Source organism: Schistocerca piceifrons, chromosome 8, assembly GCF_021461385.2.
Source record: "Schistocerca piceifrons isolate TAMUIC-IGC-003096 chromosome 8, iqSchPice1.1, whole genome shotgun sequence".
Classification (NCBI taxonomy): domain Eukaryota; kingdom Metazoa; phylum Arthropoda; class Insecta; order Orthoptera; family Acrididae; genus Schistocerca; species Schistocerca piceifrons.
The window spans coordinates 109,110,685-109,128,921 of record NC_060145.1 but is presented as its reverse complement, the minus strand read 5'-3'; the positions used below and the strand labels follow the sequence as shown (position 1 = coordinate 109,128,921).

At 37.4% G+C, this 18,237-nt stretch overlaps 1 protein-coding gene across 1 annotated transcript in view; it reads left to right on the top strand.

Annotated features, from left to right (window-relative positions):
- The window catches only part of LOC124711300 (citron rho-interacting kinase), a 217,559-nt gene that overhangs the window by 184,700 nt on the left and 14,622 nt on the right, over positions 1-18,237 (top strand). The window contains exons 29-31 of the mRNA XM_047241304.1: positions 3,208-3,385; positions 5,863-6,017; positions 9,768-9,980. Coding sequence (XP_047097260.1) covers positions 3,208-3,385; positions 5,863-6,017; positions 9,768-9,980 — 546 coding nt within the window. The remainder of the gene's footprint in view (positions 1-3,207; positions 3,386-5,862; positions 6,018-9,767; positions 9,981-18,237) is intronic.

The window sequence follows — 18,237 nt, the reverse complement described above, 5'->3', positions numbered from 1 at the left end:
AGTGGTGCAGGTGAGCAGTCAAATGGACATGTTAAGATAGTCAGCTCCTATGCAACTTGCCATCGAGGCAATGGTAGGCATATCAGTGGCACCATTTTTTCCTGTGTAAACATTACTTGAACAAGAATATATTCACTGCCACCAAGGAATTTGTGCTTTTGGTATGTGGGTTGGAGAGACTTCTGTAGTTTTTGACGTTATGATACCCTGCCATTGACATGTTCCGATGTTTATTTATTTATTTCATGTTCTGTAGATCCTGGAAGCGAGTGAATCGCAATGATATGGAACGTGTCAAATTGTACATATTTCAAGCATAACTTGTATAAATACATACAATAAAGATACAGTGTAAATAAAATCAATAGACAACAGCACAATCAATAAACAGAAAATTGTTTTTCACATATTAAGGATAAGTAACATATATATGATTTGGCATGTGTCTGATAGTACACACCTGAAATATATCTTACATAAATGCAACAAAAAGATACAATGTGAATAAGATACCAACTAAACAACAGCGTATTCCACTAACAGAAAGTTTTTGTTTCACATGTTAAGGATGAGTAATATATACAGGAATCAAGATAAGTTCACTATTCCAAGGGAAATACAGAAATATCAATAAACAATTTTCATATGCCTATTCAAAACAAAATTAATTACACTATTTGTACAACACTTGCAAATTCAGTGATTATATACATTTTATTCACATATTCATCAATTGTATAAAAAGATTTCTCTATCAGGTACTCCTTGAGAGTTTGTTTGAATGCCGACAATCTATTGTTAAGGCATTTGATGTGTGGTGGGAGAGCATTAAACATCTTAATACTCGATTAGTAAGCATCTTTTTGAACCGTAGTGAGACTTTTCAGTTCAATGTGCAGACTGTTTTTGGTCCTTGTGTTATAGTCATGAAATTGGCTGTTATGTTTGTAGATAGAAGGGTTATTGCAGACAAAGGTCAACAAAGAAAAGATATACTGTGAGGCGGTGGTAAGGATCGCCATCTTTCGAAACAAGCATCTACAGGAGTGTCTGTGATGGACACCATTCATTATTCTGATTAGCCCCCCCCCCCCCCCCCCCTAAGAGGTTGGTTCCCCCAGAATATAATAGCATATGACATTAATGAATGAAAATAGCCGAAGTAAGAAGCCTTAATGATATCTACGTCAGCCACTGAAGCAATTACCCGTAGTGCAAATATTTCTGAGCAAAGTTTTTTTGTAAAGATGAAGAATGTGTGTCGACCAATCACATTTGCTGTCTATATAAGCACCCAGGTATTTAGTAACCTCAGCTTTTTGTATTGCTTGATCTCTACACTTAATGTTAATTTCTTCCAGATTTCTTTGTGGAGTATGGAATCTTGTATAAAGGGTTTCATCTGAATTGAGTGAGAGACCATTTGAAGAAAACCAATTTACTATATCAATGAAAACTTCGTTTGTAGTTTGTTCAAGATTGTTGTCTGTAAAATCATCAATTACAATTGTAGTGTCATCTGAAAAAGAGTAAATTTACTCTCTGTATCAAAATGAAGTGGGAGATCATTAATGAAGATGAGAAACAGCAGTGTACCCAAAACAGAGCCTTGCGGCACACAAAAACTTTCTGTGCCCCACTCAGATGAGGCAGGTTCTCCGGATTTGCCATTCAGCATTACAGTCTGCTTTCAGTCCTTTAGGTATGACTGGAGCCACGAACTAATGGTACCACCCAAACCATAATATTCTGCTTTTTTCAAAAGAATTAGATGGTTTACACAATCAAAGGCTTTGAGAGGTTACAAAAAATACCTACTGGAGACATCTTTTTGTTCATGGCTTCCAGAACTTGAATGGTGAAAGAGAATATTGCTTGGTCTGTACAAAGACCTGCACAAAAACCAAACTGACTTTTGTTTAGGATATTGTGGAAGCTGAGATGATTGACAATCAACCTATGCATCAGTTTTTCAAGAATTTTTGAAAAGGTAGTTATAAGGGAGATTGGGCGATAATTTGTAACATTATCTTTCTCACCTTTTTTAAATAGTGGTATCACTACAGCTAATTTTAGCCTGTCAGGGACAATTCCTTCTTGCAGCGAAGCATTGAATATGTTGCATAAGACTGGACTTATATATTTATAGCAACATTTCAATATTTTACAGGAAATATTGTCCACACGTACAGACTTTTTATTTTTTAATGAGGTAATAATTCTTTCAATCTCTCTTACTGTAACATGAGATAAGGATACCTGTGGGGGGTCTATTATTATAGCTTTCTGTAGAAGAGCCAATGACTCATCCACAGAACCTTTACAGCCTGTCTTCTCTGCTGCTGACAAAAAGTGCCTGTTGAAGATTTCTGCAACCATTTCAGGTTTCTTTACAATATTGGTACCTTGTTTAAGTTTTTTATGGGCGTCTTGCCCCCCCCCCCCTTTTTTTTTTTTTTTTTGCCACTTTATTACATTCCAAATTGTTTTTATTTTGTTGTTAGACTTATCAATTTCAGACTTATTCCACATATTTTTTAATTATTTATTACCTTCTTTAGGATGCTGCAGTAAAGTTTGTAGTGCTGACGATTTTTTTTTTTTTTTTTATTTTATTTATTTATTTAATCATTACAGGTTCTGAGGGAATTATATAGCACCCTCTTTGTTCCGCAGGATGTTTTTATCCCTGCAGTGATCCGTGATTTATTGATAGTGATTTTGCTACCACTTTGTTCTCTGTACCCTGTGGTGTGTGGGAAAATGCATTGTGTGTGCCAACATGTTGTTGCATGTGACGTTTTTTTCTCTGGCAGTACTCACACCCTTGAGGTGCTGGGCAAGACTGACTCACAGCCTGCACAACCTCTGAGATCTGAGTGCCCAAAGTTCTGACTGCAGTCAGACACACTGACACTGCATCTCCTACATGTCTTGTGGTCAACCTTCTCACCAACAGTCAGTTATCTGCAATAGGCTGTGACTGAACTGTGTTCTCTCTTTCGCGCTCTCTCTCTCTCTCTCTCTCTCTCTCTCTCTCTCTCTCTCTCTCTCTCTCTCTCTCTCTGTTTGCACAGAGTTGTCTCTTTAAGTCTTTTACCTCATTACTAGTAGTAGTCTTCTGAACGCAGTATTATACGGAACATAGGATGAATGGTCTGTCCCAGTAAAACTTCGTTAAGTGCTCGTTCTACAACTATGTTTCAGGTGACTCTCGTACACTGGTATTTTGCAACCTGGCCCACCTGGAGTGTAATGCTAAAGCAGCGGAGTGCTCTGCACCTGCATTGCATTTACAGCCAATATTGCCAGGCTCTGATTCGTATCACCTCTTTGCGACTGGAGCCCGGAACCTTGTATGTGTTGCTACTGCCACAAAGATCAGGTGAGTAACAATTAATTTTGTTTGTTATTGTTGTGGTTGTCTAAGACCAGTTTGATGCAGTTCTCCACATTAGTCCATTCCGTGCAAGCTTCTTGTACTACAACCTTTATCCATTTGAACCTGATTGCTTTACTCAACCCTTGGCTGTCTGTACAATGTTTATCCTACACCCCTCCCCTCCCCACACCTGCCTCCATTTCCAAACTGATGGTTCCTTGATGACTCCTATCAACTAATCCTTTTAGTCAACTTGTGCCAAACTTTTGTTCTCCAGTTAGATTCAGTATCTCATCATTAATTATTGAATCTATTCATTTAATTTTCAGAATTCTTTTGTTCAACCACATTTAGGAAGCTTCTATTATCTTCTTGTCTATTTTTTTTAAAGTAACGTTTCACTTTTGTACACCACTGCAGTTAAGATAAATACTAAAAGAACTTGCTAATGCTCAACTTAGTGTCTGATGTTAACATATTTGTTTCTTTCAGGAAATCTTTCCTTGCTGCTGCTAGTTTTCTTTTATTTTACTCCAGTGGTCATCAGTGCAAGGATAAAAATGGAAATTCTGTTCAGAAATTTTTCACTTTGAATAGAGGCATATGGGCTGTCCAGTACATTTCGTCAGCAGGGCATGCGCGCGCGCGCGCGCACACACACACACACACACACACACACACACACACACACACACGAGAGATAACAGCACCCTCGCCTTTCCGTAATAGCGGTTTTTTACTTCAGGCTAGAAAATAGGAAATATTTGATTTTGGAGAGGGTAGCAAATCACTTGGAAGCCAATGTAAAGGTGATGTACTCTGAAGATATGATTTCTGTGGATAGACCTGTTCCTATTTTGGTCAACTCTTTATAAGTACCATTTAATATTAATCTGTGCATATAGTGTCAGATTTCCCTACTGCAACTTGAGGGGTCACATAATGTCATTTCTAAAATTTATAAAAGCAGTAGAACAGTCAACAAAAAACTATTTTGTGTTTCTCTGTGTTGCACTCACTGTAAGTTCAAGGTCCACTTCAAGATTATCTGCCAACAAAATAATCCACACATAAGAAAATAATAATATTTTTGAGGGCATTACAAATTCTAATTATTCTCTGCTAACAAGACACTCAGTCCTAAGAGACAAAACATGACCAACTGCAAAATTATATTCATTTGGAAAAGAAATGAAGATGTTTGTTATTAGGTTCAAAGCACAGAATATTGCTCCCTCTATGCGAGGCCATTCCAGCCCGAGTGACAACATGCAGACAGCCAGGCACCTGCAGGCATCAGTGGCAGGGGTGGGAATTTTACTACTCTGGATGAGAGGTGTTGGGGAATGGTGTGCTTGTGACTTGTGCGCAGGGTTTGCATGCTAAAAAGCTACCTGGCAGGTGGCCTGTGCTTCCCTTGCCTGTCTACAGACAAGCTGGCGGGCCTGTAGAGCAGTGTATCTCTGCATTGTTATCCAGTTGTTTGCGGAAGGCAGTTCCAGTGACGGACTGTGACTGGCAAGTCTATCTATGACTGGGAAGTAGGAGGTCAGTGATAGCACATCAGTAAACGCTGTCTCAGCCTCATTTGAAAAATGATAGTGAGAAGGAAAATGGATACAGAAGTAAACAAAGTGCAGAGAATAAAACAAAGTGGAAATAGGGTAGAAAGAAGCAGCTAAGAGGTAGACAAGATAAAGTATAATTACCTCTTCTCCCACACTTGTATTTGATTTATGCTCCCTGTTTTCTTTTCTTCTGTATCTATTCTTCTCTCTTGCTCTCCAACACTTTTCAAAGGTCCACATTGTTCCCAGCTTGGTGCAAGCCTTTCAGTGTTGCACCACTTTGTCGGCTTGTCTCTGTGCTCCACATGTCTGAGTGAACCTCGTTCCAGACATTATGCAACAGAAAAATTGGAGGTTGTCTTCGTGATTTGAACTTGAGACCTTGCCATCACCAGTCAGCACTGCTGAAGATTAGACAAGAAGGGGGCCAATCATATCAGATTGTGGTGTAACCGATGCTAAAAGTTTCTGTACTTGGTTTTGCATATGTTGTGTTCCTAATACTGTTAATGCATGAAATGTAAGGAAACTGTATTTTACTGTTAACAGCTGTCTGTTAGTTTCCCAGTTTTATTCACAATCATCAGAATAGCAATTTTAACTATAGGGTCATTACTGAGGGGAAAATTTGGTACTTACGCAAGTGTTTTAAAAAATTAAAAAATAAATCCTTTGGCATACACAAACATTTTGTGCCATAACCCTGAACTGCTGTACGTAAAAGAGAAAACACACCATCATCATGAGCACAGATTTGTATGACACAAATATTTTCATTCCCTACTCAAAATTATTTCTGGAGAATTATAATTTTGTACCCTTTTACTGTGATCTGTGGTAAAAAGTTTAAATAAGTTGCGCTGAGTATAAATTTAATTAAATAAATTTTACTCTATATGAATGACTTTTTAGGCTTCTTCGCTGGTCTGCCAGTCAGGCGAAGTTTGTACTAGTGAAAGACATACCAACATCAGAGCCATGTAGTTGCATCCATTTTGCAGATCATTCAGTTATTATCGGTTGCCACAGAATATATGAAATTGATCTTGGTGACCTATCTGTCGAAGGTAAGACTTCAAAAAATATTGTTTTATTTGATGTAGATGTAGCCAGTATCAAATTTAAATGTTTGTGTTGAGGGATAACAATCTGAATTAAATCACTGTCTATGAAATGACCAGCATGATAACACAAGGAGTCTCTGTAGTTATGTATCCAGAAGCTGAGGAATGATCCAGCTGATTATTGAAAAGTAAACTCTCTTACATAGAGTTTCCCATGTTTGTTTATATACCTATCTGTTTACGTCAAGTGGTAAGATTGGGAACTTGAGACCCTCTCTTACAAAAGCAGAGGTTCTTGGGGACAAGGCAGCCAACACTGCAATATGCACAGTCTATTAGTTGTATTATCATTAATAATAATGCAATAGTAATGAATTTGATTTTACAGTTATGTCAGTTTTCCTAACACTATGCCTTTTCTTTATAATGTAACAGTGTGGGAGTAATAACATACTAACAGAAATATATGGCAGCGGTAAGAAGGAATCAAATCTGAAGAAGTTGAGTGGTCCAGGAACAAGTGATAAGTAATACAATCAAGTTACCAGTCTAATTTTTTATTTATTTTATTGGGGGGAGGGGTGTCAGATTGTATTTAAGAAAATTGGAATAGTATTGGAAGTGTGACAGAAATACTTTTGGATAGAAGGAGACAGTAGCAGACATGTCAAGAGGGTAATTAGACGAGTATCAGGTGAACTTTACCCTACTTACGAATTGCAGTGTAGTTCTGATCCTACCTTCTTGTTATGTCGATGAATAATTTTCATGAGAATGTATGCAGAGCTGTAGCTTATTCATTCTCCATTCTCTCTCCCTTCCCCTCTCCCTGTCCTCCCTCCTCTGTGTGTTCTTATGCCTGGGCCAGGTTCTCATTTACTACAAGCTCTGAGGTGGCAGTTAGACTGGGACTGAAACAAACAAAGAAAGGGAGGAAGCAATTTAAGGAAATATTACTAACTAATCAGCAAGCACAGGCAATTAAAGAGAAGCAGTTATTCTTCAGTTACCATTGTGTGGCAGCACTACCTTCTCCTACCCTGATATTTAAAGGGGACAATAAATAAATAAACTTAACAATCGCTTTATTACCCAGATGCAGATGTAATGTGCCATGTGAGTACTGTATCCCTTTAAATGGTATACAATTGGATATTAAATTCCTTTGTTGACATTTATTATTTTTGTATTGAATTAAGAGATTGATGCTTCTTTGCACCAATGCTCAACACTTAAGTGTACCATATCAGTGGCACCTAATTCCTCATCATTACACACAATAATGCAAACACACACAAAAAAAATCGTTGCAAAAAATAAAAATTCTGTAAAATTGCTGATTGATGGGACAAGACACTCGTGGAATTACAGCTTAATAAAACTTGCATACCATTGACACTGCCACTTTTAATTATTGAAAGCATGTCTGTCACAGCATTTGTGAATTTACTATGTACCTTCTTGTTTAGTTTAACGTTGATACTACATCAGAATATTTTGTGATCTGAGGGTGGCTGTAGCCGACACTGGTAATAGTGAAGTGTAATAGTTTGTGTGATACAGGAGGACTTGCAAAATAAAGTGCCAAAATATGATCACGGACTCATGTTCAGGCTTTGTCTTCAATTGATGAGCATTTGTGAAATTGATGCCTTTTGCTAATTTTTGAAAATGGTTTATCCACGATAAAATATAATTCATTACTGGTAACCTTTCGTCCACAATCTGCTAGCCAACGTACATTAATGAGATGGAAATTGACATTCTTACAGCTGCTGTGGCATATCAAAACTGCATCTGGTCTTGAGAAGCCTAGTATGTTAATATTGTTTCCAACAGATTAAGTTTTCATTGTAAAGTGAGTCTGTTATGTAGTCAACAGTGGTGGCAATGGTATGTGGGTATATTATAAGTCTTCGATGAATTTTAAAAAAGAGGAGGCCACTTTCTCGTATTCTTCGTTATAATGGTGAACACTTACCTGGTGCTATCTGAGTTAGCTGTGTGCGTACAATTGAGTGTACAGCCTCACTGACTGAAATTACACATTTCCATTATGCACTTGGTAAAACAGTTTATATCATGTTCATTTGCTGGGTGACAGTATATGAAACACAAACATAAAACCTAGTTATTCATGGTTATTGCTATCAAAATAGTATGCTGTGGTGAATATGTTTTAGTTTGTGGTGTTTGATTCATAAACTCTCAAAGTTTGGCTCCCCACAGTTAACAAGTCTGCTTGAACTTCAGACGGCACCAGTGCTGTTTTTTCCCCTCTGTTCCCTCAGTTCAGTGCAGTGCTATTCAGCAACAATGTGTACTCTGCAACAGAAAGTGAAGTGTGTTATTTGGCTTTTGAAAACTGAGTCAGTTATAATAGTGCAACATAATTTTAGACGTCAGTATGGTTGTGAACCATCTACAACATAAACTATCCGTCATTGTCTAAAGTCTTTCAAGGAAACAGATACTGTTTTAAAAGCAAACTCACCAGGTAGACCGAGAACTTCTGAAGATGTTGAACTAATTGAGGTGGAAAAGGGCTTTTGTTCTTCCAACAAGGTGGCACCCCACCTCTTTACAGCAACTACGTGTGTGCTGCTCATGACACTTGCTTTCCAGGAAGGTGGATAGGTAGGAATGGCCCAATACCTTGGCCACCACGAAGCCCAGACTTAACCCCACTGGACTTTTTCTTTTGGGGCCCCGTCAGAAATGTTGTGCACAGTGAAAAGATTACACACATCAATCATTTACGGGAAAGAGTCATCTCAGTGGCTGGGACACTTACACCTGAAATGTTGGTGAATATGTGGCGAGAAGTGGAATATCGTCTTGATGTGTGCAGGGCAACAAATGGATCATATGTTGATGTCTACTAACTTTAAACAAAACTTGAAGGAATTCTCCCTCATGATATGTACTCATTGATGTAATTTTTCATTAAACTCCCCATAAAATGTATGCTTGAAACTAGGGAGTTCTTTTTAGAACACCCAGAATTTTATTTCCACTCACAAAATTGTCTTGAATTGCTACCAGTCTTCACTGCACCAATATGCCTGCATACACTTAAAATTTGGCACACATCTGCTTAGTGACAAAATATACTGTGAACCTCTCTCTCTCTCTCTCTCTCTCTCTCTCTCTCTCTCGCACCTACCTTTTCGCAATCAACTTAACTGCTACAAGAATCTCTGTACAACCTAGCAGCCCACCCGGAATTGACTATTGCAGTTTTGTCATGGCTCTGTTGTGCATCAGTATACCTTGCCACCAGATGAGCTCAAAGTAGTATTGTTATTACTTTGTAAGTTTGCCAAGGTCATTTACATTGCAATTGACTGCATCCTCGCTCACTTTTTTGAAAAGTAAGTGCAAAAACTCCTTGGGTTGTCCTTGCTGTTTATTCCATATGCAGAAATTATAGCTATGCTATCGCTTTCCACTCTAACAATCACTGTGGGGTAAGTTAAAAGCTCAAAATGAGCATTCTCAGAAAAAGGTGATTAGTGCATCAGCGGTCAAAGCCTGTTGATACAGTAACATGTTAATAACTTATGGTAAAATAAGTGCAGCCAAACAGTGACAGCAGGCAACTCCGCGTATCTAAGGTATAAAATCAAAGAATTTCAATAGAAACAGAGAGGATATTGAACAATTTTGTTAGAGTTGGTGGTAGAAGAAAACTTAGTCTCATATTTGAAGACTCATATATATGTAGTAATAAATTTTGTTTCATGCTTTCAGAGTTTCTTGATCAGTCAGATGCATCTTTGTCTCATATATTTTTTGGCATTGAGAAACTAAATAGCTTTCCAGTTGCTATTTTGGACATGAAACATTCGTCATCTGAGCAAGAATTTTTGTTATGTTTCAATGAACTGGGTGTATTTGTCGACAAATATGGACAGAGGACCCGAGAAGATGATGTTAAATGGAGCCAGATGCCTCTTGGATTCTGTAAGTATTTTGAACTTTTATCTACATCTATGTGGATACTCTGCAAATCACACGTAAGTGCAGTGAAAAGAGTTCATCAAACCACCTTCACAATAAATCTCTTATTATTCCACTCTCAAACAGCATGCAGATAAAACGAACACCTGTATCTTTCTGTGCGAGCTCTGATTTCCCTTATTTTATTATGGTGATCATTTCTCCCTATGTAGTTCATTGTCAAGAAAATATTTTTGCATTCAGAGGAGAAAGTTGGTGGATGAAATTTCGTGAGAAGATCCCATTGCAATGAAAAATGCCTTTGTGTTAATTATGTACACCCCAAAATCCTGTATTTTTTCCATGACACTCTCTCCCCTATTTTTCTATAATACAAAGCATGCTGCCCTTTTTGGAACTTTTTCAGTGTACTCTGTTAATCCTGTCTGGTAAGGATCCCACACCGCATAGTAGTACTCCAAAAGAGGACAGACAAGCATAATGTAGGCTGTCTCTTTAGTAGATCTATTGCATTTTCTGAGTGTTCTGCCAATAAAACACAGTCTTTATTTCACCTTCCCCACAAAATTTCTGTGTATTCTTTCCAATTGGATTTGTTCTTAATTGTAATTCATAGGTATTTAGTTGAATTTACGTCCTTTAGGTACGATTAATTTATGTTGTAATTAAAGTTTAACAGATTACTCTTAGTACTTATGAGGATGACCTCACACTTTCCATTATTTAGGGCCAATTGCCAATTTTCGCACCATACAGATGTCTTTTTAAATCGTTTTGCACTTTGTTCTGATCTTCTGATGACTGTACTAGATGATAAATGGCAGCATCATCTGCAAATGACCAAAGACAGCTGTTCAGATTGCCTCCAAAATCATTTATACAGATGAGGAACAGCAGAGGGCATATAACTGACTACCTTGAGGAACGCCAGAAATCACTTCAGTTTTACTCGGAGACTTTCCGTTAGTTACTACAAACTGACCCCCTCAGACAGGAAATCGCAAATCCAATCATACAACTGAGATGATATTCCATACGCAGTCTGATTACAGGCTGCAAGTGAGGTACAGTCACAAAAGCAATCTGGAAATCTAGAAACATGAAATCTATATGAAATTCCTTGGTGGTAACACTTAACACTTTGTTTGAGTAAAGAGCTATTTGTGTTTCAGAAGAATGATGTTTACTATATGCGTGTTCACTGTATGTAAAGACAATTTTCCTTGAGGTAAAGTTCCAATATCCCGCTGCATATCGGCGTTAATGATATGGGCCTATAATTTAGTGAATTACTTGTATTACCCTTCTTGAATATTGGTGTGATCTGTGCAACTTTCCAATCTTTGGGTACAGATCTTTCATCGAGCGAGTGGCTGTATATGATAATTATGGAGCTATTGCATCAGCATACTCTGAAAGGAACCTAATTTGGAATACAGTCTGGCCTGGAAGACTTGCTTTTATTAAGTGATTTAAGTCGCTTCAATACTCAAAGGATATCTACTTTTAAGTTAGTCATGTTGGCAGCTGTTCTTAATTTTAATTTTGGACTACTTACTTCATCTTCTTTGGTGAAGGAATTTTTGAAGGCTGTGTTTAGTAATTCTGCTTTAGCAGCACTGTCATTGATAGTATTTTCATTGCTATCACACAGAGAAAACATTGATTGTATCTTTCCGCTAGCATTCTTTATGTATAACCAGAATCTCTCTGGATTTTCTGCCATATTGTGAGACAAAGTTTCATTGTGGAGATATTATAAAGCACCTGGCATCGAAGTCCGCACTAATTTTTTTCTGGAAAAGATCACTAATCTTGGGGATTTGGTGTTCGTTTGAATGTAACGTGCTTTTTTTCGTTGTTTCTGCAACAGTGTTCTGACCTGTTTTGTGTACCACGGGGGATAAGCTCTGTTATTAATTTAATTTGTATAAATCTTTCAATTGCCATGAATACTATTTCTTTGAATTGAAGCCACATCAGGTCTACACATACATTGTTAATTTGGAAGGAGTGGAGATTGTCCCTCAGGAAGGATTCAGGTGAATTTTTATCTGCTTTTTTCATTAGACACATTTTTCGTATATTTTTAGTGTTAGGTTTCTAAAATACATTTTAAAGTTTCAGGTAACTGAATGTGTAAATTTACTGTACTGCTGTATTTGATGGTTGGCAAGCTGAGTACTGCCTCTCTCCAACAAAAATGTACATTGCGATAACAATAGTAATACAATTACGATAGTTTTATAATTATAATAAATGTTACTTGCAAAGCCTCAGTGCTTGTGGAACAGGTCTAGTCATTAGAAAAATAATGTTTTGTTAGATAAAGGCAAAGGTCTGTGTGAAATGCAAATGCCAAAAGCTACAAGTATAGGAGAAGTAAGACATGGGAGTGGTTTAAAAACCTACTGCAGGATTTAAAATGCTTAAGACTGCCTTATTGAACAACTCTTTGAATTGGTCAGTTATGTCCTGGCAAACATCTTGTTGAACAGGAAATTCTTTATAAAGTTGAAATTATTGTAACGCCTCTTGGGACATTGACATTTGGTAATGATACAAAAAAATGGGAGCTTAGGGTGTGCAGTGTTTAAGAATATTTAAAAACACAAATGGTGAACTAGAAGAAACAGGTGCCTAATTCACAGGGTCAGCCCAAGTGTATGCATAGATTCAGACATAGCCACCTTAAAAGCGAGATTGTGGCTGTAATGCAGGTTAGCGAGACACAGCATAACGAGTATCAGCCCGTAAGTATGAGCTCACTTCTAGGTAACATTCTGTCCAGCTTTAGAAGGGAATGGAAACTTTGTATGGTTAAACGATTATCGAATGCTGACATCTGAAGAAAGCTCTACAAGAGATAATATTCAACTACATACACCCTGCCTTAAAAAAGGGCCAATTGAAAGAGGGTTCTGCATTGGCAAGTCTGGATTACAGCACAGCATTCACTCACTCACAAATCAAGTTCTGGAAATCCCATCATGAAGGATGTAGTGACACATGAGTAGTGTACACCATCAGCATTCAGAAGCAGTTATTGCACACTACCTTTGCAAAATATTCTAACTACTAGCTACAAGAAGTTCTAATCTTCTCACATTCATTGTTGTGTGAATTCCCTGTAGATTACTTTATTATAATATATCTTACTTTGAATATCTGAAAATTTCTAATTCCCTGCCTGAAGTCTACAGGCACTGTTTCAAACCTTTCGCAGCAGACTGCCAAACTGCGTTTTGAATCCTAGAGGACGACGACATACTTCATATGAAAATTACTTTTAGTTCTAATATTGTGGTTATGAATTTCACGTGGTTCATGCTAAACTCACTCTTATTGTGAACTATAAATACCACTGAAGAGTAAATGTATTCACATATGATTCTAAGAGTTCTTTGGTCCCAGAAGAGACTTCTGCTAGATGTTCGGTTACCAATTGTGTGAAATATTCACATTGCATGGTTTTGCAGAATAAATTCCCTTTTGACCGTAGCTGTATTGCTCTAGAGTAATGTGCAATAAGACAGTAATGACCACAAGTATGTGAAGAATGCTAGCAATCCCATCTGCAGCTATGCATGTGAGACAGGCAGGGCTGAGCTTTTCGCTAACTTACACGTGTATTGTAGCCAACTAAGCTTACTATTCATCATGATGCTGAGGAACTTAACACACAGTTTCATTTAGTGTGTGCCCACTGATTTCTACTTCTGGTACTTTTCTTTTGTAAGTTATTTTCATTTGTTTTGAGTTTTCTAGTGTGAGTTGTTGTAGGATTAAGGGTTGTTTTAAGCAAGTTGTAATCTTGTTCCATTAGTCTCTGTGCTGAGTCCTGTATGCTATGTCTTTGAGACCTTTATCACTATATCTTTTTACTAAATAGTTTTGAGATATCACCTGGTGTGAATAATAGGTCCTCTCAGACTCCTTACTCCCAGCTTTGAAATTTGTTTTGCTCCTGGTATATCATTTGTTAATCTGACCCACTGTTTCTCTTGTTGTTGTATGACTCTGTTCATGCAGGGAGGATGCCTTTTTTGCCTTAATGGAGTAACTCTCCACTCTTATTGTGTTGTAGACCTTAAGGGGGGGGACATAGGAGAAAATGGACGTGTTTACATAATCTAACACAGTTTTTTGTGTTTGAAAGATAATAGAACCAAATTTTGCACGTGAAGTAATTATGTTATGGGCTACATTCTGGAATTTTTCAAATGTTTTTTCTCAAAAAATTTGATCATGGCAGTGTTGGAAATTTTTGCAACACATGCTATCACACAAGGAATGTTTTCGCAAAAATTACTTTACTTAAAACTTTCATACTGTGGTAGGTAATTCTTAATAATCAGATAGGCAAATGTGTGGAACAGTTTTTTAATATCAGTTTAAAGCTCTTAAAATTTATTTTTAAAAAATATGCGTATGAAACAAAGCAATTTCAATTCAACAGAAAAGTAAATAATTTTGACAAAAATACACTTAGAAAAAAATTGGTACCACTGGAAGTTGTGTTATACTATGAACAAAGTCTGCAGAAAATTTCACTTTGCTATCTCCAATGGTTCAGGCGGAAATTTTCCTTATACATTGAAAAATGAAAATTCTAGGAAATGGTCATAAGATTTTATAAGGATTTTCACCATAAACTAGTACCTTAATGTTGACCATAACCATACATTTGTCTTCTTGCTCTTCGTGTACTTGTTTCCTTTTCATCTGGTGTTTCTGGCATACCCTTTTGGCTATATCCTTCACAGTCAGTTCAGAATGCCCAACACCTGCAGTATCCATCTTCTTCAATAGCTTCTCAGTGAAGAAACCTGCAGCAATTCCTAATCCAGTAAGAGTTCTTATTCTTCCAATGTTACCATCATTAAACACCAGACATGCATCATATGTGGCAATTTTAACAACAGTAGATGAGCTAAATGTTGTTTTTGGGCACCTCTTCCAAATGAGACTGTTGAAGCTCTCATTCAGGTTTTGTATTCCACCACGGGTACATTTGTTTAACAAATCTAGATGAGCTAGAAACTGGAATGTTAGCTTTATGGTGTTTAAGACTGCTTCAGGAAGACTGTGTTTATGTGAATAGGTTTTGTTTCTTGTTTTTGCCTTCTTATATTTGCACCAGGATTTATCACCCAATTCATGTACTGGCTTCTATTCAGCTGAAAACTCGTGAAAAAATATTGACCACACTGCCTTCTGCATTGCCTTCAAATCTCCAGTGTTTTGCCTTATTGCTTTGCCATAATATATTTGCAAATTGTGGATCTCTTTGTCAGTCAGGCATTGTGGCCCACCCAATGGCTTTCCATCTTTGAGTTTTACACCTTTTTGTTCTCATTTCAGTTTCAGAATTTTCCTGCCCATCCTCTTATGAATGTGACTCATGCACACTAGCTTTTCAATGTTGCATCCATTTCTATGTGGCTTGCTTTCTACAACAGATTTAAAAGCACTAGAATCTCCATCACCAAGATATTTCACATATCTAACTCCATGCCTCATTTCGCTCCAATGAACTATTAATATTATTCCTGCTTGCTCCATGCCACCACTAGAACCATCATAATTCTTGCTGCAAATTATTTTGTGTTTTATTTGCCATTGTCTCTCTTCTTCCTTATTGTCTAATGGTTTCCTCTGTTTACAAATAGAACAATATGTGGACATCACCTGCAAATCCAAAAACTTTTCCTGTGTCAACATTTATAACTGATGAAACACCATGTAAGGAGGTGCGGCCCCTTTTCACCTGTGAACTACATAGGTCTATAGAAGGCAAAGGATCATTTACTTCTGTCTGAATGTCTTTGTTAAATAAAACTGCCTCTTTCACTGCTTCACTGCTGCTGACAAAGTGCTATTGCATTTTGTTTCCGAGGTGTTCAGAGGATGGTTGTTTCGTGTTAAGTACGAGGCAGGTAGAGATGTCATATTCATTATTGCACAAAACAAATTGCTACCTTCCCTTGCAACACCAACACATCTCATCCCATAGCGGTATCTTATGTTGGCTTCATACACCCAATTCTTAGCAATTGGTGTTTAGGACTGAATGTCAGTTTGACAGCTGTCTCAAAACAAGTGCATATTACACACAATACCATCTCTGTCATTGCTGTCAAATAATCTCAAAGATTTATTGCCCAGTTACCACATGCACATGAATTTCTAATAATAGAATACATAATTTCTAAATCAATTATTCTAAAACCGCTATTCACTTTTTCTTTAGTGGACTGAAACTGTACACCAGCTCAAAGTTTCTTCTGTGAACTGCTCATCATCTTAGCTTCACAATTATCTTCCGCTGAATTATGTTGACTCACTTGTAGAAACTGTTTATTCATATGTAAATGGCAAGCATTAGCCACTTTCCAAAATGCTTTACCACAATATCTTGTCATTTTAAATGGTAAATCATACAAAAAAAGCTTTCACACAGTCGTAATTCTCACACTAACAGCAGAACTGAAATGTTTATATTTCTGCACGACAGACAATATCAGCTGCCAAAGATAGCTAGCAGAAGGCAAAGGTAACATGACGTAAACGGGCCCACAGTGTTCTATACTCTTCCGATGCTTTTATGACAGCAAGAAGTAAAACATTGCAAACAAGAAGAGTGTCGTCTAGAAAAGTGGACGTGGTGCTGTGCAGTGATTGAAACAAGACAGAAATACTGTCTCCAATTTTCACAAAATTGCTAACATGCTACATGACCAGGGAGGATTCAGGATTCGCTGATAGCAGTGGAAATTCAAAAACATAACGAAGTAATATTTTTTTACATGTGAAATTTCATCTTTTTTTTTTCACTTACTATTGGCTGCACTTGCTGCCAAAGGTAGACTTTACTTCATAAAGAAGAGTGTGTCTTCGATGAATTTTGCACAGCATACAAACAATACTTAGAGGTATACAAAACTCTAGGGGTTTTGGGGGGGGGGGGGGGGGGGGGGGATTCTACAGCCTTAGTTTTCACCCTTTAGCACTGACTATTCGTAATGCCCAAATAGTGTTATGATACCCAATTACAAGATGATTTTTGAGTAGAGTTTCAAAAAAGTAGAATCAATAGAAGAATATTGGTGATTTTTTTTTTTTTTTTAAATATTCAACCACTTACCACTTTTTTCGAGGAAGGCAGTGAACAATGGACAGACTACATTTTTTTTTATTTGCCTGTTTAATTTAATATTTTGATTCTGTGTCTCTTTAACCCAGGTGTGTCAAAATTTTCTGTTTTTCTTCAGTTTCTACATCTCTTATGGAAATAATAAGAATAAAAAACGGAAAATCGGTTATTTCAGAAATTGGTTATTGTGAGTAGTTTTAACAGTCGGGTTCAACTGATGTGGAAAAAAAACCTGATATAACCAAAAATCGGTTGTTTCAGCAATGTCCGCCATCCCTAATAGAAGGTACCCGGATTAAATGCCATTATTATACATTTCAAAATATGTGCAGTGGTACCAATTGTATTAATGAACAGTCTTGCCATGGCCACTGGAGTGGCACGAGCTCAAAAACCAGTGTTAATGCTGTTTTCTTTCACGTTTGTGTGTGCTCTACTCGTAGGTCTGCTATAGGTAAATGGTTGCTCTTCCCTTACTTTATGTATTGCTCCATCAGGGAATTTCCATTACTGTTAATCAAAGTTGTACATACACTATGTAATCAAAAGTATCCAAACACCCCCCAAAACATAAGTTTTTCATATTAGGTGCCATGCACTGCCTGGTACTCCATATCAGTGACCTCAGTAGTCATTAGACATCGTGAGAGCAGAATGGGGCACTCTGTGGAACTCATGGACTTCAAACGTGGTCAAGTGATTGGGTGTCACTTGTGTCATACGTCTGTATGCGAGATTTCCACACAGCTAAACATCCTCAGGTCCACTGTTTCTAATGTGATAGTGAACTGTAAACGTGAAAGGACACATACAGCACAAAAGCACACAGGCCGACCTCGTCTGATGATTGAGAGACACCGCCGACAGTTGAAGAGGGTCATAATGTGTAATAGGCAGACATCTATCCAGACCATCACACAGGAATTCCAAACTGTATCAGGATCCACTGCAAGTACTATGAAGGTGAGATGTGAGAAAACTTGAATTTCACAGTCGAGCAGCTGCTCATAAGCCACACATCACACTGGTAAATGCCAAATGAAACCTCACTTGGTGTAAGGAGCATAAACATTGTATGATTGAGCAGTGGAAAAACGTTGTGTG